The following is a 21,379-nucleotide window of genomic DNA, read 5'->3' on the forward strand; positions in this document are numbered from 1 at the left end:
AATATTTCTAAATTTTATATGTATTCAATTGGGAGCCTGAAAATTATCATATTGGTCATCTATATCATGTTTATTTACCATTTACATGGGAATGTATGTTATTTTCGATAAATTATTCCGTTTCCATGGTAACGGCCGAAAATGGCATTTATAAATTTACCTCCCATCTTTAAATAAATCTTACGGCATATACTAATACTTATGAAAGTTTCATGCTTTAGTCAAAATTTGCACAATTGTTGTGATCTTTTTTAGTTTATCCGTTCTGCTATCACATGATATTATTATGCAATGATAAAATAACGAACGATGATAAAGGTGTGTTGTGACCAAAGCATGTATTGCATAAAGAACAGGCGGCCGGATCAAGCATACGCTTAATTTCGATTTTATCTGAGCAATTGCTGCCAAAGCAAATGGTATAGATATTCTGGGGATTCAGTGTGTAGGTCGCGTGCGAGTAACCTCCAGATAATAGAGTTTGTATTGGGGGATGTCATTTTTAATGAGAGCTTCTGCCGGTAATAAAAATATAATAATACCAATGATGATCATGATAATCCCAAACGATGATAAAAATGGTAATACACAATATAAATGTTAATAAAATTTTATTGATCGTTACGCCTAGTGTTAACAATGTTCATCCCTGCTCGGAATGTTTACTTTTTATGTGGGGCGTGTGCGTGTGTGTGTGCATTTGAGTTTTGTCAGACGTGTTTCAATCAGATATGATTATTTACGCCTGGGACCGACCTTTAACGTCACCATCCGAAAGACGTGACCAGGACTCGAAACTCGAACCTCTGCATCAATTTGTAACTTCCCCACATACCTTGGGTTAAAGGTGCTTGCCACAACGCCAAGTAATGGCCCAGTGGATTAGTCTTCTGACTATGAAACAGAGGGTCGTAGGTTCGAATCCCAACCGCGTAATTTCCTTAGGGTTAGAAATTTGTCCACACTGTGCTGCACTCAACCCGTGTGAGGTGAATGGGTACTTAAATGCCTTCCTTTGGGCGCCTATAGGCAGCCCAGCTAAAGCCGGGTTAATAATAGCAGGGCCCGCTGGGAGAACAGTTTTCAGAAATGAAGTGGCTTCTGTTGTTATATTATTAGTAGTATATTGTCATTATTATCATTGTTATTATAATCATCATCATTATTATTACGATGTTTTATTCGGCCTACATGAAATTTTCAAAGTTTGAGCTCGTGATTCGCGCTCGCAACATCTCGCATTATATCTTTAACAGTAATTGACCCCAAAACGAGTTTTACAACTTCAGCTTTGATGTTTTTTTCCAAACCACTCAAAAAATAAAGCCTAAATATGCGTCTTCCTATAATCAGAAGTCACTTCAAAAAGACCTTTCTCTACTTAAAGGTCAAGTCCACCTCAGAAAAATGTTGATTTGAATGAATAGAGAAAAATCAGACAAGCACAATGCTGAAAGTTTCATCAAAATCGGATGTAAAATAAGAAAGTTATGACATTTCAAAGTTTTGCTTATTTTCAACAAAATAGTTATATGAACGAGCCAGTTACATCAAAATGAGAGAGTCGATGATGTCACTCACTCACTATTTCTTTTGTTTTTTATTGTTTGAATTATACAATATTTCAATACGAATTTGACGATTAGGACCTCCTTGCCTGAAGCACAAAATGTTAAAATAATGGAATTCCGCGTGTTCAGGAAGGAATGAAACTTCATTTCAAATGACAATGATGAGAAAATAAAAATATTTCATATAATAAAATACAAAAGAAACAGTGAGTGAGTGATGTCATCAGTTCCCTCATTTAGATGTAACTGGCTCGTTCATATAGTCTGGTCAGTTAGCGGAATTATGTGGACACGGTGGACAAAAGCATGATTTTTTCTCCAGACCTTTGTTTATGTATAAGAATTAAGAATGGGGTATGCTCCAAAAAATCTGGCTGCAGGAACAGTGAAAAAATGGGTGAAAATGTCAGAATTTATGAGTTCAGATTTGTCTGATATATAGACTAGCGCTAGTGCAAAACTCAATAGCAGTGCATTATTTTGCATTGGATTAGTTCTTAAATTCAGACCCTTTTTGAACAGATCTTCTGTTTGTCCTCGCATCTCAATGCACCAAATATCTGAATGAAGATGCTAACCAAGCCGAAGGGTGACGGTGTAGGGGGTTGAATGTTGGTGTGTGTGTACATATTTTGGTCTTGGGGTAAAGGTGTGCAAGACACATTTTTTGCATGTGTTGGAAATTGTGTTGCCATGGTAACAGTGTATTATTGCAAAAATAAGGTGAAAATCTTGCAGTTAGAACCACTTCCTCTGTTTTTAACCGATTCTCATGGAATTTGGCACAGACATTGGTCTTGAGGTGAAGATGTCTAAGACACACTTTTGTGTGTCTTTCAGAAATCTTGTTGCCATGGTAACAACATATTATCTGGTGAAAATTGGGGAAAAAACCTTACAATTCAAACTGTTTCATCAGTTTTCAATCAATTTTCATGGAATTTGGCGCACACATTGGTATTGAAGTAAAGATGTACAAAGCACTTTTTGTGTGTGTTTCCAAAATTGTGTTGCCATGGGAACAACATATTATATGGCAAAATTTAAGGAAAAACCTTGCAATTTGAACTACTTCATCAGTTTTTTTGTTGTTGTTGTTTTGAACCAATTCTCCTGAAATAATTATGGCTCACACATTGGCCTTGAAGTAAAGATGTGCAAGAACCTTTTGTCAGAGAGTGCATTGCCTTGGTAACCACATTTAGCCAGAAATATGGGGAAAACTCATTGTGGATCAGTCTATTTCTCAGTTTTCAGCCTGTGCTCATAAAAGTTGACACAAATATTCATTTTGGGTAAAGATTCATATTCAATATTAAAAGGGAATCAAGCCTTGGTCATAATGTTGTGTGCATGGAAAAGGAGAAAAATAAGAATGTGAAAGTTTTAAAGAAATCGGACAAGCAAAATATAGTTATGGCTGCTTTAAAATCAAGATCCCTAAGGCTACTAGTATGTAGAATTCAAATTGGCAACTGGGTAAGTAAATTATGACAAGGGGTGGGGCCGCAAGGACAACTTTCCCATAAGACTAGTAGTTATCAGGATTTTTGGTTTTCTCCTAAATCCCTATTCCATTGGGGCCGTAATATAAACCCAGGTACTATGTTTTATGTCCTCATGAAAGAAAGATATAATTTGAAGTAAAACTTTTGAAAAAAAGAAATTTTAGCTAATTAATTATTCCAGTACATGGAAGAGTGGTCCTTGCCTTCTTAAATCACTGTGACATCATAGCGGTCAATTTGAAGTCTTCATGGGTATAGTGATTACCAATGTTTATAACTTTAATATGTTCACAACTTTGACCTACAAACTTGTCTGATTTTTCATTTTCCTCTAAAAACAAGTGTTTATTTGGGTTTGATTCCCCTTTATAACGTCATATAATAGCGCAGGGTATTAATCACCTTCAATAATATTTATAGGCTTTTGTTGGAGGGGGGGCAGAGAAGGTCCTTAAAAACTGACAACATAAAAATATAGAAGGTTAAAGGCCATGACCATGAGGAACTTAAACACTCTTAAAAAAACACCCCTTACATTTTTTATTTTTTTTTGGGGGGGGGCTTTAGAAAATTGCCACATAAAGATTAAAATGAAATTATAACGACTAGGAACTTAACCCCCCCCCCCCCCAAAAAAAAGGGAAATCCTTTACACTTCAGCATATTAATTTAAAGCCTCAAACATTCTGCTTTCAAAAAAAAAGTTTTCGGTGTCCAATTAATCAATGTTTTATTTAAAGCATGAAGCAGGGGCTGTCACAGAAATATACTGAAAAAATTAAATGAAAGAAAATATAAGGCTGAAATCTATTGTGCACATAGGTGTATTTTTGATATGGTATGTTACTGAGTCATGGATTTGCAAGTGAATTTCTAAAACAAGTGCAGATATTTTTGTATATATTTATATTTCTATAATAATTAGTTGCATGATTAAAGGTACACTTTAAAATATGTCAGAAAAAATATACTTAGAGAGAGACAGGAAACAGAAGGAGATGGCATGGTGAAGCTCAAAATCAAGAGTGATGTGAAAGTTAAAAAGAAAGAATAGGAACGGAATATGAATATGAATAAAAGACTGAGTAGGAGAATATAAATAAACAATGGTTAATTGGGTACTGTAAACAATTTTTTTTTATCATATCAGAATGCATTAAGCTTCAAATGAATGGTCTGAAGTGCAAAGGACTCTTCTTACCTTTGAAGGGGGGGGGGCATTTTCTGCTAAAAAGTATTGTCAGCCCCCTATTTTTTCGGGAGGGGGGGTAAGTTCCTGGTCATAATCCTTTAACTGTAATTTTAATGAGGTCATTTTCTAAAGACCCCACCCCCCCAAAAAAAGAGTAATGTCTAGCTTTAAAAATGCATTGACCCCTGAGGGACAAAGATGTAGACTGGTTTGAGCATGGGGAAGTAGAACTAAAAGTGGTATGGGGAGGGGTGCACATCTTGGGGAGGTGGAACTAAAAAAAAAAAACTGATGAAGTAGTTCAAATTGCAAGGTTTTTACCTAAATTTTGCCATATAATATGTTGTTCCCATGGCAACACAATTTTGGAAACACACACAAAAAGTGCTTTGTACATCTTTACTTCAATACCAATGTGTGTGCCAAATTCCATGAAAATTGATTGAAAACTGATGAAACAGTTTGAATTGTAAGGTTTTTTCCCCCAATTTTCACCAGATAATATGTTGTTACCATGGCAACAAGATTTCTGAAAGACACACAAAAGTGTGTCTTAGACATCTTCACCTCAAGACCAATGTCTGTGCCAAATTCCATGAGAATCGGTTAAAAACAGAGGAAGTGGTTCTAACTGCAAGATTTTTACCTTATTTTTGCAATAATACACTGTTACCATGGCAACACAATTTCCAACACATGCAAAAAATGTGTCTTGCACACCTTTACCCCAAGACCAAAATATGTACACACACACCAACATTCAACCCCCTCCACCGTCACCCTTCGGCTTGGTTAGCATCTTCATTCAGATATTTGGTGCATTGAGATGCGAGGACAAACAGAAGATCTGTTCAAAAAGGGTCTGAATTCAAGAACTAATCCAATGCAAAATAATGCACTGCTATTGAGTTTTGCACTAGCGCTAGTCTATATATCAGACAAATCTGAACTCATAAATTCTGACATTTTCACCCATTTTTTCACTGTTCCTGCAGCCAGATTTTTTGGAGCATACCCCATTCTTAATTCTTATACATAAACAAAGGTCTGGAGAAAAAATCATGCTTTTGTCCACCGTGTCCACAAGTAGGGCATTTTTTACGCTAACAGACCAGACTAATATAACTATTTTGTTGAAAATAATCGAAACTTTAAAATGCCATAACTTTCTTATTTTACATCCGGTTTTGATGAAATTTTCAGTGTTATGCTTGTTGAATTTTTCTCTCTTTATTCAAATCAAGTTTTTGTTGGGGTGGACTTGTCCTTTAATTGCTATAAACACAAAGTGCCCAATTTGACGTACGAGTGTCTTTTTGGCTTTGCTCCCCAAAGAAAATTCATTCGGCAGTCCTTGCCTTCCCATCCTCATAACAATTGAACGGTAACGGTGTTTCTCCCCCCCCCCCCCCCCAACATTTGCCCTTTTTCTGCTTTCTCGGTTTTCATTTTTCGGATTAACGAACCTTCAGAATAACGAATCTTATTTCGTTTTCAGATTGACAAACCTTCGGAACGAACCTTATATAGTTTTCGGATTATCGAACCTTCGGAACAACGAACCTTATTTTGTTTTCGGATTAACGAACCTTATATAGTTTTCGGATTATCGAACCTTCGGAACAACGAACCTTATTTCGTTTTCAGATTAACAAACCTTCGGAACAATGAACCTTATTTTTTATTTTCGGATTAACGAACCTTCGCAACAACGAACCTTTTTTCGTTTTCGGAATAACGCCACAAATGTTCGGATTAACGAACCCTTTTTCGTTTTCGGATTAACGAACATCGAGGTATAGGCAATTTACGTGTTTCGGAATTACGAACCTTCGGAATTACGAAGTGTAACCCCAGTAAGAAACAAATGTGTTGTAATAAATGGTGTTGAGGGTCTAATTAACGCAGGGGCCGCGAAAAACGGCGGAGGAGGCAGGTTGAGCTTCAGCCTCCCCCCCAAAAAAAAAAAAAATTTCTCCAAAACCGTGGTCTCTTTTTATACCAAAATAAGACAGTAACTTGTCCTATGTATCCTTATGCATATACTAAAGCGTCTTTTAAACATTCATAATCAACGTAAGGGTTCCGGTTCATTTAAACTTAGGCTACTATTATCCTTTTTGTCATGTGAATGAACTTTGCGTATAGAATAATTACTTAAAGGGGAATCCAGCCTTGGCCATAAAATGTTGTGTTGGGAAGAAGAAAAATAAATTAAACAGAATGGCGAAAGTTTGAAAGAAATCGGACAAGCGATAAAAAAAGTTATAGCTGCTTTAAAATTGAGATCACTAAAAGTATGTAGATTTCAAATTGGCAACTGGGTAAGTAAATTATGACAAGGGGCAAGGACAACTTTCCCATAGGCCATGTACTTTATTATCAGGGATTTGTGGTTTTCTCCTAAGTACCTATTCCCCTGGGGCAGTAATCTAAATATAACCCATGTAGTATATTGCTTTATGTCCTCATGAAAAAAAAATATAATTTGAAATAAAACTTTTAGGAAAAATGACATTTTAGCCATAATATGTGTTGGAGTATACATGAAAGAGTAGTCCTTGCCTTACATCACTATGACATCCCATATGCGGCCAATTTGAAGTCTCCATGGATATAGTGATTACCAATATTTACAACTTTTAAAAATTCATAACTTTCTTGTTGTTTGTCCAATATTGTTCAAACTTTCACCTATTAACTTGTCTGATTTTTCTTTTTCTTATAAAAACAAGTTTTTATTTGGGTTGGATTCCCCTTTAAATTTTCAATAAAAGTACTTTTTGATGAAAATTAGGATCCGATTATGCAGTGCAGTATTTACACATCTAAGTAAGATGACATTATTGGTTATCGTGTGAAGATGTGAAAATACATACCTTTTCATTCCTAAAGAAATTATTGGTAAACTGTATTCACTTTTTCAGTTATATGAGCTCTAATGTTTGAATGTGGTGCCAAATATTAGTTTTTTGGTGCCACAAATTTTCATTAAGGAATTTTCGCGCCAACGATTCCCGTTTCTCCTGAACAACAGTATTAACAATACAAAATCTCAACCTAACTGATTTTTAAAAATTAAGCAAAAAAAAAAAATTGGGGGACTTTTAATCATTCAGCTAAAACATTCAAAGAAATTTGTTTGACATACCTTTGGCATCTTGACAGTCTCTACAGCTACATAGGATAGCGTGGGGTTCGGTAATGTACTCGCCTCGAGCGAGTAAAAGTCGTATGATTTCTACTTCATTGCATTGTGCGGCAAGCATCAGGGGCGTCAAATCACGATCAAACTTTGAATTGCTTTTCGTTGAGTAGAAATAGAATTTATCCTGGTGTGAACACGTACCTATTTATTGAAGAAGATGAAAACAAAATAATAATAATTCCCGCATTGATAAATTCAATCACTCAAGAAGTTGATCTATTACAGATCACTTAATTTTCAATTTACTAGTTACAAGATGAATTTGACGTGTACGATACGTCCTCCTTCTTCTTCTTCTTCTGTTCCTTCTCCTTCTCCCACTCCTACTCTTCTACCTCCTCCTTCTTCTTTGGCCTCTTCTTCATCGGTGCCAGGTAAAAATGGCAGAGGTAAAAATGGCAGAGGTAATAATGGCAGAGGTAAAAATGGCAGAGGTAAAGATGGCGGAGGTAATAATGGCAGAGGTAAAAATGGCAGAGGTAAAAATGGCAGAGGTAAAAATGGCAGAGGTAAAAATGGCAGAGGTAAAGATGGCGGAGGTAAAAATGGCATAGGTAAAAATGGCAGAGGTAAAAATGGCAGAGGTAATAATGGCAGAGGTAAAAATAGCAGAGGTAAAGATGGCGGAGGTAATAATGGCAGAGGTAAAAATGGCAGAGGTAAAAATGGCAGAGGTAATAATGGCAGAGGTAAAAAAGGCAGAGGTAATAATGGCAGAGGTAAAAATGGCAGAGGTAAAAATGGCAGAGGTAAAAATGGCAGAGGTAATAATGGCAGAGGTAAAAATGGCAGAGGTAAAAATGGCAGAGGTAATAATGGCAGAGGCAAAAATGGCAGAGGTAAAAATGGCAGAGGTAAAATGGCAGACGAAATAATGGCAGAGGTAAAAATGGAAGAGGTAATAATGGCAGAGGTAAAAATGACAGAGGTAATAATGACAGAGGTAAAAATGACAGAGGTAAGAATGGGAGAGGTAATCCAGGGGGGATGGCCAGTCATGCGTACCAAAAAATGCGTTTAAAAAAGGTGTGTTTTTTTCAATTTTAGACGCAGGCCGTGCGAGCACTCGTTAGGGATATCAAAAACACCGATTTTAAACAAAAAGGGCGGTTTAGAAAGACTGGTCAATCACGGGGTCATTTTTAGGGGTCATATTCTGGCGAAACTTGTTTAGGGGGTAATCTGGCACACAGAGAAAAACATCGTGTTGGGGGTGTCTGGAAATAATTTGGTCACGCATGTGTACAGCAATTGATATTACCCCCCCCCCCCCTCCCCGGGAGGTATTAATGGTAGAGGTAAAATGACGGAGTTAAAACTGGCAGAGGTAAAGATGGCAGAGGCAAAGATGACAGAGGTAAAGATCATGACATGTTGCATCAACAAGGAAAAGACAGTTGGACTCCTATCGACGAAATGAGTATTATGAACTGATTAGATATTATTTGAATTTTTATCATCATTTTAGGTCAATACTTTATCGTGGATATGATTAAACTAAATCATTTTCATCCCAAAATGATTTCAATAAGTGAGTGATGAAAGGATTTATCTTGGCCAGTTCGTAAGATAGAACAGCACTTCATCACATACCAAACGGATTTTAATGTAAACAACAATGTGCGCTACCATTAACACACTAAATTTGACAAGTTCGAGATTTCTTCGAACCACTTGCATAACTTGATAACAGAAAATAACAAAACGTTCTGTAATAAAAGTAATTTTCCCATTTCAACATCATAATGGATCCGAATAGATGTTGATATCATACGTATATAATTTTACGGTAAATGTATAATGATAGCAATTAGTGATAATTTTTTTCAGAGCAATATCCTCATTGCAGCTAGTCCAAGTGAATGTCAGGTTCCTTAACTAGTTTCTATGGTAACGGTTACCGGATGAATTTGGAAATGTGTAGCGAATCGGGGATTTAAATTTATAGGCGTTTCTCAGGTACTATTCTATCGATATTTTTTGAAGGGGAAGTTCACCCTCAAATGATTTACGTAAAAATAGAAGAAAACAAATGAAGTGAAAGTTTGCAGAAACCAAATCAAAGATTAAGAAAGTTATTAGAAATTAGAGTTTTTGACCTGTTACGTCATATACGAGCGGCTACCCCGTATTTTATGCAACAAAATGTATACTTTTCAATTTTTTAATCAGTGGTTCGTGATTGCTAAAAAATATTTTAGGAACGGATGTGAAATTATTTGTATATTGATATACTTACGGTACAATAAAAAACGTTAATTTTTTTTGAAAGAAAATGACATTTCATTGATATTTTTTATGACACCATATCTGGCAAAAAATCTGCTCGAAATGACGTCACCATTAAAATTCTATAAACTTTTTAAATCTTTGATGGATTCCCTAAAACCCTCACCAATATCATTTAATTATTTTGTGGTATTTTTACAATGAACTTTATGTCAGTTTGAATTTCCCCTTTAATGAATTAAGTACAATATTTGGGATCCAAAGTGTGCTTCAAATTTGAATATTAGAGGAACGATTTGCCATGAGAAGGCCGTGCATGTAAGTCCAGGAAAAAAGCAACCAACTCAAGTGTTTTCAATTCGGTGCAGATTATCAATTCGGTGTATATCCATATGATTTAAAATGATACCCTTTAGTCCCGGGGGGCACTTCCATTCACGAGTGGATACCATGCGCGACCATGGGGTCTCGAAAAGCACCCTAAACACGTAATTTCCATATTCTGAAAATGCACCCCTTAACAAGTATTGGAAACAAAACGATACTCGTGGCAAATATTCCCCGAAACGAACCCCTAAACAAGTACAGGAATGTTTTATTGTTACGGGTCCTTCGGTCGTCGGCTTTACCTTATTTGGTTTAATACGACCCCCCTTCTACACCTCGCGCAAATCGGACTCTAAACACGAAGTGTTGGGGCAAAAAGGACATCCTTTATAAAACATTTTAATTTTGTTTTATCATCCCCGCAAATTCGACCCCAAACACGTAATTTTCCTAGCGAAATAATAGATACCCTTTTTTCGTTATTTTGTGTTTTTGACACCCTTATCACGTTACGTACGTAACGTGCCCTATCGTGAAAATGACATCCTTTTCGTGTTTTTGGTCGCGCATGGTATCCACTCGTCAATGTAAGTGCCCCCCCCCCCCGGGCCTTTAGTCCAACATTAAAATTCTTATTTTCTTCTCAAAACCTTTCGTATTTAATCTACTGTACATTTTTACCTTTGCCATTTTTACCTCTGCCATTTTTACCTCTGCCATTTTTACCTCTGCCATTTTTACACCGAGCCTCTTCATCCTATTCTCTTTTTTCTCCTCCCCTCCTTTGTCTTCTTTTTTTCTTTTCCTCTGAGAAAAAGAAAAAGAAGAAGACAGGGTCATTATATTTATTGTTTTCCATTCTTATTATTACCATAATTTGTTTAATTTCCTACTATTTTATTCCGTCAAATCTTTTCCCATTATTTTCCTGTTTGTTTCCTTGTTTCATTCTTTGTCTATTCTCTTTCTGGTCTTACTAATTTCTTTTTCTTTCTTATATTTTGTGACCCCGATTAATAGGAAGTCCTATTCAAAGCCAGAGCTAGAAGTGTCGATCTACATACCTGGCGCGGATCCATGGGGGGCCAAGGGGGCCTTGCCCCCCCCCCCCTCGGCTAAAAAAATAGAGAGGGAAAGAAAGAGGAGAAGAGGGGAAAGAAAAGAAGAAAAAGAAGAAAGAAAGAAGAGAAGAAAAAAGAGAGGAAAATGGGGGAAGAAGAAAGGAAAGGAGAGAGAGGAGAGGGGGAAAAGAGAGAGGAAGAGGGGGAAGGAAGAAGAGGGAAAAAAGAGAGAGGAAAGGGGGAAAGAAAAGAAGAAAAAGGGAAGAGGGGGAAGGAAGGGAAGGAAAAGAGAGAGGAAAAGGGGAAAGAAAGAGAAGGAAAAAGAGAGGGAAAGGAAAAGGAGAAAAAAGAGAGAGAGGGGAAGAGGGGAAAGGAAGAGAAGAAAAAGAGAGAGAGGAAAAAGAGGAAAGAAAAGGAGGAAGAGAAGAAAAGAAAGGGGGAGGGAGAGGAGGAAAGAAGAGAAGAAAAAAGAGAGGGGAAAGAAAAGAAGAAGGGAAAGAAAAAAGAACAAAAGAGAAATAGAGGGGAAAGAAAGAGAAAAAAGAGGGGGAAGGAAGAGAAGAAAAAGGGAGGGGGAGGGAGAAGAAAAAAAGAGGAAGAGGGGGGAACAGAGAGGAAAAGGAGAAAAAAGGAAAGAGAGGAAGAGGGAAGAAAGAAGAGGAAAAAAGAGAGAGAAGGTGGAAGAAAAGGGGAAAGGAAGACAAGAAAAGGGAGGGGGAGAGGGGGAAAAAGAGGAAGAGGGGAAAGAAAAGGAAAAAAAGGAGAGAGATGAAGAGGGAGGAAAGAAAAAAAAGAGGGGAAAGAAAGAAAGAAAAAATGGAAAAGAAGAGGGAAAAGAAAGAGAAAAAAGAGGAAGAGGGGAAGGAAGAGAAGAAAAGGGAGGGGAGGAGGAGAGGAGGAGAAAAAAGAGAAGAAAAGTGGAGAGGAAGAGGGGAATGACGAGAAGGAAAAAAGAGGAAGAGGAGGAAAGAAAATGATGTTCGAACCAAAAGGGCGCTAAAATGATGTTCGAATGAATGTCAAAATGCTGTTCGAACTGGGGGCAGAATTAATGTTTGAAGGGGGGGGGGGGGGGCGAATTGATGTCCGACGTAGGGGCGCCAAATTGATGTTGGAACTAGGAGGCGCCAAATTGATACTCAAGCTAGATGGGGGGGGGATTGGCGGCGGAAGCCAAACATTTTAGGAGGGGACAAAAAAAAAATTTTGACAAGCAAAAAAAAAAAAGGTTCTCAACCCCAAAATTTTAGGGGGGACGTAGAAAAAAATTTTGACAACCAAAAAAAAAAAAAAAAGGTCATCAACAACAAATTTAGGTCTATGGGGGGGGGCGAAATGGTATTCGAACTAGGGCCGCCAAATTGATGTTGGACCTACATGTAGGGGCGCCGAATCGATATTCGAACTAGGAAGGCGCCGAAATGATTTTCGAAGGGATGCGAAAATGATATTCGAACTGGGGGCAAAATTTATGTTCGAACGGGGGAGGGGGGCCGAAGTGATGATCGACCTACATGTAGGGGTGCCGAACTGATATTCGAACTAGGGGCGCCAAATTGATGTTGGACCTACATGTAGGGGCGCCGAATTGATATTCGAACTAGGAGGGCGCCGAAATGATGTTCGAACTGGGGGCGCCAAATTGATACTCGAACTAGGGAGGGGGGCCGAATCGATGTTCGAGGTAAGGGGCGCCAAATTGATACTCAAACTAGGGGGTGCTGAATTGATTTTCAAACTATGGGGGCGCAAAATTGATACTCGAGCTAGGGGGAATGATATTCGAACTAGGAAAGACAAATTGAGTTCGAAGGGATGCCAAAATGATGTTCGAACTGGGGGCAAAATTTATGTTCGAACGGGGGGGGGGGCAAATTGATGATCGACCTATATGTAGGGGCGCCAAATTAATATTCAACTAGGGGCGTCAAATTGATGTTGGACCTACATGAAGGGGCGCCGAATTGATTTTCGAACTAGGAGGGCGCCGAAGTGATGTTCGAAATGGGGGCGCCAATTGATACTCAAACTAGGGGGCGTCGAATTGATGTTAAAACTAGGGGGCGCAAAATTGATACTCGAGCTAGGGGACGAAATGATATTCGAACTAGGGAAGGCAAATTGAGTTCGAAGGGATGAAGCCTTGGTCTTGGGTATTAAAGCCTTGGCCTTGGAGGTTTGAGACTTGACTACAACACTGATGGATATATTGATAGATATTATTTACAGAAATTTTGAAGTTTACTTGCACACACTAAGAAATAAATGTTCAGAATTGAACCCCGAAAGGTTGATGCAAAATCAGCACCCTATGAGTTGGGGTTCATTTTTGCACCCTGCGGGTTCAAAATTGCACCCCTAGGGGTTCAATTTGAAATTTAGGGGTGCAGTTTTGAACCCGCAGGGTGCAAAGATGAACCCCAACCGCAGGGTTCAATTTTTGAACCCATAGGGTGCTGATTTTGCATGGATCTTTCGGGGTTCAATTTTGAACCTTTATTTCTTAGTGTGCAATATGTAATAGAATAAATGAAACTTTCATTGTAATGGTGAAAGTTTCGGATGCGTTTTTTATTTTTTGACGAATCGTCAAATGCTCAAATAACTGAAATAACTCTATGGTTTATATCGTTCCTATATTTTTGTTTAATGAAGTAATGCGTAAAAGACAGCTATATACAGTTGATGATACGACACCTTTTCGTTTCCAACCTACATGTGGAAATCACGTTTTATTTTTTTAAACGAATTCCACTCAAACTATTACGTGGATTTACTCAGGCCTAAACTGCATTGCTATCATTTACATTTATTGTTACATCTTGAAATAGTTGATGTATACAAGATACATGGGACCTTGGAATTCATGTTTCACTAGTATTGTATGAAAGAGAGAGATAAGAACTTATCGTCCAAAATGATGCGAACTTAAGAGCATTGTTTTCATATATAAGGACACTGACAATAACGTATATTTTTACAGTACATTTATCTTTAGTATCTTATATTCTTTTATATACACCGTTTAAACGCATTCTGTTTCTTTTGAAAATCTATTTGTAGTATATAAAATTTGAGCAAGATTATAAGATAAATAACCTTTTGATAATTTATATGATTGTTGCAAGAGCGGAAGAGCCAATGTTTGTTGATTAGGATTGACAAGACAACTCACTGTTTTGAATGGATTTCAAGCGAATAACAAAATATTATATAATATATCCAAACACTTACAGATCTTAGTAGGAAGTGCACTCCCAATTAGTAAATGCTGGGGGCTGACTACTGAATCTACTTCAACTATATAATAAAAAGCATGTAAATTTATATCTTTTCAAGAATATCTTACCCAAAATAAAATATTAATTTTCTTTCATGCAGAATATGCAATTTAGTTATTGCACAACCAGTTTTCATACGCGGCGATACAGGGGCGTCATATCCCCGTAAGATTTTTCAACCCCTGAAGCAAAAAGTAGAAAAGTAAAATAAAAATGGAGTACCCACAAGAACGAAGCATGCCTAGTGGTTTCTGTGAGAAGTAACTGAACTAGACATTACCCATTCGGCAATGGGAATCAATATTTCGGCACGATTATTACTTGACTTGAAATTAGGGCCCCCTAAGAAATCCTGGATCCGCACCTGGCTCCCGCTCACATAATTCTAGCAGGGCCTACTCTGATGAGAAGTTAAACGAAATTGAAAGCATCAAATGGTTAAAATAGAAATTGCTCGAGTTTCCCGCACGCATTGATTATATTTTAAATTGATATTACATTTATTCATGAATACATCATTATAAAACCATTATTCAATTGCCTCTTCTTCATGCATAGGGCGGATCCAGGTGGGGACCTGAGGGGCCCTATTGGTAGAGCAAAAAAGGGGAAAGAAACAAAAAGGAAGGAAAAGAAAAGAGAAAAAAGAAAAGGAGGAAGACGAATGTATAAAATAAGATGAGAGGAAGACTTGGACAAAATATTTTATGTCACTATATAAAATTTTCGCTCGCGCTTCGCGCTCGCATTGCCTGTTAAGTGATCCACATATCTTGTTCAACACGGAGCTTAAATATCAAGTTTGGAAGTCAGTATACAAAACATATTTCTCCTTGGAAATCGAACTTTCATTAATTTTTGTGATTTACATATTGATTTTTAAAAAGTGCTCTGTAAAAATGTCAGTTTTATGGTCTGAATATTAACATTTTCCAATTGCGCTGCACGTTCGCGAATTTTGATTTATCAGGTACCTATTATTTTCATGTATTCCATAAAATGTTCAAAATATCCCTCTTCAGGTCTGATTGTCAAAACGCATGAGCTAGCGCTGCTATGCTTGCATTTTTGATTGGCGGATTATGTATGTCTCAATATTAATTGTATAACAAACTACTTAAAATCCCCTTTTCATGACAGTTTATTAAAAATTTCGGCTCGCGATTTGCGCTCGCATTAATGGTTAAAAATATATCAACTAATTAATGATGCATCCTATTCATAAATAAAAGGGTGCTTGAAATGTTCAGTGTTCAGGCCATAATATCATCAGATTCCGCGCCCTCGTTATGCATTAATACTAAGACATCAATTTAATAATTAAATTGTCACTTTTGTTTTATCTCGCGCGTAGCAAGATGAATAGGAAGATATATAGTCATCATATTCATATGATAACATGTCCTAAGGATGTCAAGGTCCTATGTCTCAAAATTAAACATATCAGCTCTTTATCAAGTGCGATTTATATCCACCTTACAAGTTTCCTACAAAGTGTTTGAAATATCAGATCGGAATATCAAATATTTTAAGCTCGCGCTTCTCGCTCGCTTTTATTTTCATGATAAAAGATTGTTTAGAAAACCTAAATTCTAGGTCTAAATCTGAAACACGCGGGCGCATTTTCATTCAGTTATCCAGTTTCAGATCACAATATCAAAAATTCTGCTCGCCCTTTGTGCCCGTATTATTAATTTCGGAAGATCCCCTTTCTCATCCCTTTCATGATTAAAAAAACATGAATAGAGTATCCCGTTCAAGGTCGAAATCTCGAAATCTCGATTTGATTGTGAAAAATGTAATGTCTTCATGGCTAAATGCAAGCAGTCCTTAAAAGGCACTTTTCGATCAGTTCAAAACGTATATAAACATTTTCTGCTCGCGCTTTGCGTTCGCATTATTAATTTAGGAAGATCCCCTCTTACTCATTTTTTTCATGATTTAGGAAACATGGATAGAGTGTCCCGTTTTAGGTTAAAACTAGAATTTTTCCGCTCGCACTTCGCGCCCGCATCAATTGTTTAGTTATATAGCTATCTTGTTCATGATTACAAAAACTGATTTAAAGTTTTCCATTCTTTATGTAGAAATGTCAAAAATGTTCTGCTCACGCTTCGAGCTCGTATTATTTAAATGTGAAATATGTAATGTCTTCATGGCTAAATGCAAGCAGTCCTTAAAGGCACTTTTCGATCAGTTCAAAACGTATATAAACATTTTCTGCTCGCGCTTTGCGTTCGCATTATTAATTTAGGAAGATCCCCTCTTACTCATCTTTTTCATGATTTAGGAAACATGAATAGAGTGTCCCGTTTTAGGTTAAAACTAGAATTTTTCCGCTCGCACTTCGCGCCCGCATCAATTGTTTAATTATATAGCTATCTTGTTCGTGATTACAAAAACTGATTTAAAGTTTTCCATTCTTTATGTAGAAATGTCAAAAATTTTCAGCTCGCGCTTCGCGCTCGTATTATTTAAATGTGAAATATGTAATGTCTTCATGGCTAATTGAAAGCAGTCCCTAAAATGCACTTTTCGATCAGTTCAAAACGTGTACAAGCATTTTCTGCTCACGCTTTGCGCTCGCATTATTAATGTAGGAAGATCCCCTCTTACTCATCTTTTTCATGATTAAGGAAACATGAATAGAGTGTCCCGTTCTAGGTCTAAATCTAGAATTTTTCCGCTCGCACTTCGCGCTCGCATCAATTGATTTGATTTGATGTTTTCTTCTGCATCCATAACATTCGTATAATACATTTTTTACAACATAATAAACATAATATATTAGCATTTTTGGCATGAATCATAAATAAAGAGTACCAAAAAAATAATTCCAGACAAAAATTATTAACTATATGATATTCACAATTTGCAGGAGGATTGTAATCATTAGCAGATTGCTTGAAAAAAATGACAATCCCAAACTTATACTAATTGAATTAATACATTTATAAAGCAGAATTGGCATATATTTTCAAATACGAAACATGAATTCATGCAATATTATAGTATGAAGATGAAGATGATAAGCTGAGGGTGACGGTGATACGATGATGTTGATGATGATGATGATGATTATGATGATGATGAAGGCCATGGAGATGATGGTGGTCATGATGAAGATATTGGTAATGACTAAATCGAAGGAGGAATAAATTCACGATAAAAAGGATACGACACAGAAATTTTACTTAAAATATTCTGATAATAACATAGATTTAACGTTTGCCTTAAATGAGTGAAGAGACGAAGATTGTTTTACAGACTCTGCTGGTAGAGAGGTCAACAAATCTGGACCATGGTGTCTTATGGATCTCTGCGCAATAAGCAGTTTGGGGTTGAAAAATGGAAATTTGAAGAGTTACGGGTAGGGTATGAACGAATAGATGTATTCAGAGAATAAAAATTGTGGAATGAAGGTAGGTGGGAGCATGTTATTTACGTACTTAAACATAAGTAGTAAACTTTGAAGTGTATTTATGTCAAATACGGTTAGAGTCTTTAGTTTATGGAATAATGGATTTGTGTGTGATAAATATTGGGAATCAGTACAGATTCGAATTGTTTTTTCTGTAATTAAGTAAATTGTATTAACGTTTTCCATTCTGTATGTAGAAATGTCAAAAATTTTCAACTCGCGCTTCGCGCTCGCATTATTTAATTGATGGAATATGTAATGTCTTCATGGCTAAAGGCAAGCAGTCCTTAAAAGGCACTTTTCGATCAGTTCAAAACGTATACAAACATTTTCTGCTCGCGCTTTGCGCTCGCATTATTAATGTAGGAAGATCCCCTCTTACTCATATTTTTCATGATTAAGGAAACATGAAGAGAGTGTCCCGTTCTCGGTCTAAATCTAGAATTTTTCCGCTCGCACTTCGCGCTCGCATCAATTGTTTAGTTATACTGTATAGCTATCCTGTTCATGATTACACAAACTGATTAATTTTTTCCATTCTTTATGTAGAAATGTCAAAAATTTTCAGCTCGCGCTTCGCGCTCGCATTATTTAATTGATGGAATATTTAATGTCTTCATGGCTAAATGCAAGCAGTCCTTAAAAGGCACTTTTCGATCAGTTCAAAACGTATACAAACATTTTCTGCTCGCGCTTTCCGCTCGCATTATTAATGTAGGAAGATCGCCTCTTACTCATCTTTTTCATGATTTAGGGAACATGAATAGAGTGTCCCGTTCTCGGTCTAAATCTAGAATTTTTTCCGCTCGCACTTCGAGCTCGCATTAATTGTTTAGTTATGCTGTATAGCTATCCTGTTCATGATTACAAAAACTGATTAAATTTTTCCATTCTTTATGTAGAAATGTCAACAATTTTCAGCTCGCGCTTCGCGCTCGCATTATTTGATTGATGAGATATTTAATGTCTTCATGGCTAAATGCAAGCAGTCCTTAAAAGGCACTTTTCGATTAGTTCAAAACGTATACAAACATTTTCTGCTCGCGCTTTGCGCTCGCATTATTAATGTAGGAAGATCCCCTTTTACTCATCTTTTTCATGATTTAGGAAACATGAATAGAGTGTCCCGTTCTGCATGTTCTGGGTCTAAATCTAGAATTTTTCCGCTCGCACTTCGCGCTCGCATCAATTGTTTAGTTATACTGTATAGCTATCCTGTTCATGATTACAAATACTGATTAAAGTTTTCCATTCTTTATGTAGAAGTGTCAAAAATTTTCAGCTCGCGCTTCGCGCTCGCATTATTTGATTGTTGAAATATATAACGTCTTCATGGCTAACTGTATGTAGTCTTTAACAGGACTGGTAGGCCTACCTTTCTGATCAGTTCAAAACGTTTATCAAAAATTTCTACTCGCACTTCGCGTTCGCAGTAATTATTGGATTAATTATACATTTATGTTGATTTAAAGAATAAAGCTAAGAAGTGACTTATAGGACTACCCCCTTCAAAAAAACAAACGAAAAAAACATCTTTGAGCGGCCGATCGGGGAAAATATGGCTGAAAAAAAATTCCGGGCCCCTTTATTGGCGAAGGGGCGCCAAAATCAGGTCGAATTTGGGCCCCCCCCCCTCTCTACGAAATCCTGGATCCGCGCCTGCTACATACCTCTATGTTTAACATCGGAAAGAGGATGATCAAGGATAACTTGAGTGATACGAAGGTAACCTTTGCTGATGGCCAGCATGAGACATTCGTGGAAGTGCATTTCGTCCATGAGTTTACCGAAATTTTTCACCAGGTATTCTACGATCTCAGAGTGCTCCACCTCGGTCGCAATTTCGAGCGCTGTGCAGTCTTTGAAATCTGTCATGTTCATCAATTTTTTTGGATCATCGCTAGACTCCATAATTTCCCGTACCTATGATGAAAAAAGAACAATGCTGCAATTTACAGTTTCTAGTTTTTAACGTGATTGCAGTACAGTAGTCGTAATTGTAGCAGTACTACTTCAACTACTACTTCTACTACCACTAATGCTACTACTAACTACTACTACTACTACTAGCGGTGCGAGCTGTAAGTACCGTAATGCATGTAATGGTAGTAGTAGTAGTAGTAGTAATAGTAGTCGTAGTAGCAGTGGTAGTAGTAGTAGTAGTAGTCACTGGCGTAAATCCGTGTTGATGGGTGGGGGGATGATTGAAATACTTTGGCATTATTTTTGCAATCATGCTTTTAGAAATGCAAGGAATTGTCATTGATATAATGTCCACAGTGGCGTAACGTGGGTCATGGCATGGGGGGGGGGGCACCAATAATTTTTTTAAATCACTACATGAGTGAGCGCGCTCAGTTGCCAGGTATACTGACAATGTCATTAAAGGGATATGCATCTCACTGATCATATAATGCGAGCGCAAAGCGCGAGCTGATTTTTTTTATATTTACAACTGAAAAGGGACATTATAATCAAATTTAATCATGATAGGTACCTGTCTTACTAAACAGAAACAATGCGAGCGCGAAGCGCGAGCTGAAGTTTTCGTATATTTTGACCCCAAACAGCGATATTTTAAGGAATATATTTTAGGAATCCATTAAGAGTATGCATATCTCACTATAGTCATCTAATGCGAGTGCCAAGGGCTTGCTGATTTTATTAGAATTACATCTGAACACATGAAACACTTTTTGTAGTCATTGCAATCATGATTATCATACCATCTCACTAATCAAATATTGCGAGCGCGAAGCGCGAGCTGAAAATTTAGATAATTCAAACCTGAAGTGGGGCATTCTAAGGTTTCTTTGTAGGAATTAACTAGGACCATACGTATTTCATTAAAAAAATGATGCGAGCGCGAAACGCGAGCTGAAAATTTTGTATATTCTGATCAGAAGAAGGGACATTTTGAGGACTGATTTTAAGGAATTCATGAAGAGCAGACATATCTCACTAATTAATGCAAACGTAATCATGGACAGGAAATGTTTCATATGTACGAAGACCTTAACATGGGTCATTCACTTTTTGAGTCATTAAAAAGAAGCATATGTCACTACATAAAACAATAATAACTCAAGTGCTAGGAAATATATTTGGTTTATATTGACTTGAAAACGGGATGTTTTAGTACAACGGGATTATATATCTCGTAAACAGAAAATGCGAGCACCAGGAACAATGAAGACGTAGGCCCTGGGCAAATTATGTTTCATGAAGTTGGGTCAATCTCAAAAAAATGATACAATTCACAAAAAACGTGTCTCGACTATCTTATGGCCGCTAGCTTCACAACCCTGAACATTTTCTACAAAATTTTTATCAAGAAAATGACAATAATAGACTAGTTTCACAAAGCATATGCGACCAGTGACTTGTAAAGCTCTAATTTTATTACAAAAGCCTTTTATTTTTGCTTTTTGTTAGAATAGACACTGTCTCGGGTCAGTTTTAGATTTTACTATCATTCTCTTTTATTAGTACTCTGTATTTCTTACCTACATTGATGTCTGGTGAGGGCAGCATGGTGTAAACGTCTGACATACTGCGCTTATCCTAGTATTTGATGATCA

General features: G+C 36.9%; 1 protein-coding gene across 1 annotated transcript in view; it reads right to left on the reverse strand.

Annotated features, from left to right (window-relative positions):
• Positions 1–21,379, reverse strand: part of LOC121430844 (short transient receptor potential channel 6-like) — an 89,993-nt gene that overhangs the window by 56,997 nt on the left and 11,617 nt on the right. The window contains exons 2-3 of the mRNA XM_041628271.1: positions 19,469–19,721; positions 7,423–7,620 (exon numbers count right to left, since the gene is read on the reverse strand). Of these exons, the coding sequence (XP_041484205.1) occupies positions 7,423–7,620; positions 19,469–19,721 (451 nt within the window). The remainder of the gene's footprint in view (positions 1–7,422; positions 7,621–19,468; positions 19,722–21,379) is intronic.

Source organism: Lytechinus variegatus, chromosome 1, assembly GCF_018143015.1.
Source record: "Lytechinus variegatus isolate NC3 chromosome 1, Lvar_3.0, whole genome shotgun sequence".
NCBI classification, from domain to species: Eukaryota; Metazoa; Echinodermata; class Echinoidea; order Temnopleuroida; family Toxopneustidae; genus Lytechinus; species Lytechinus variegatus.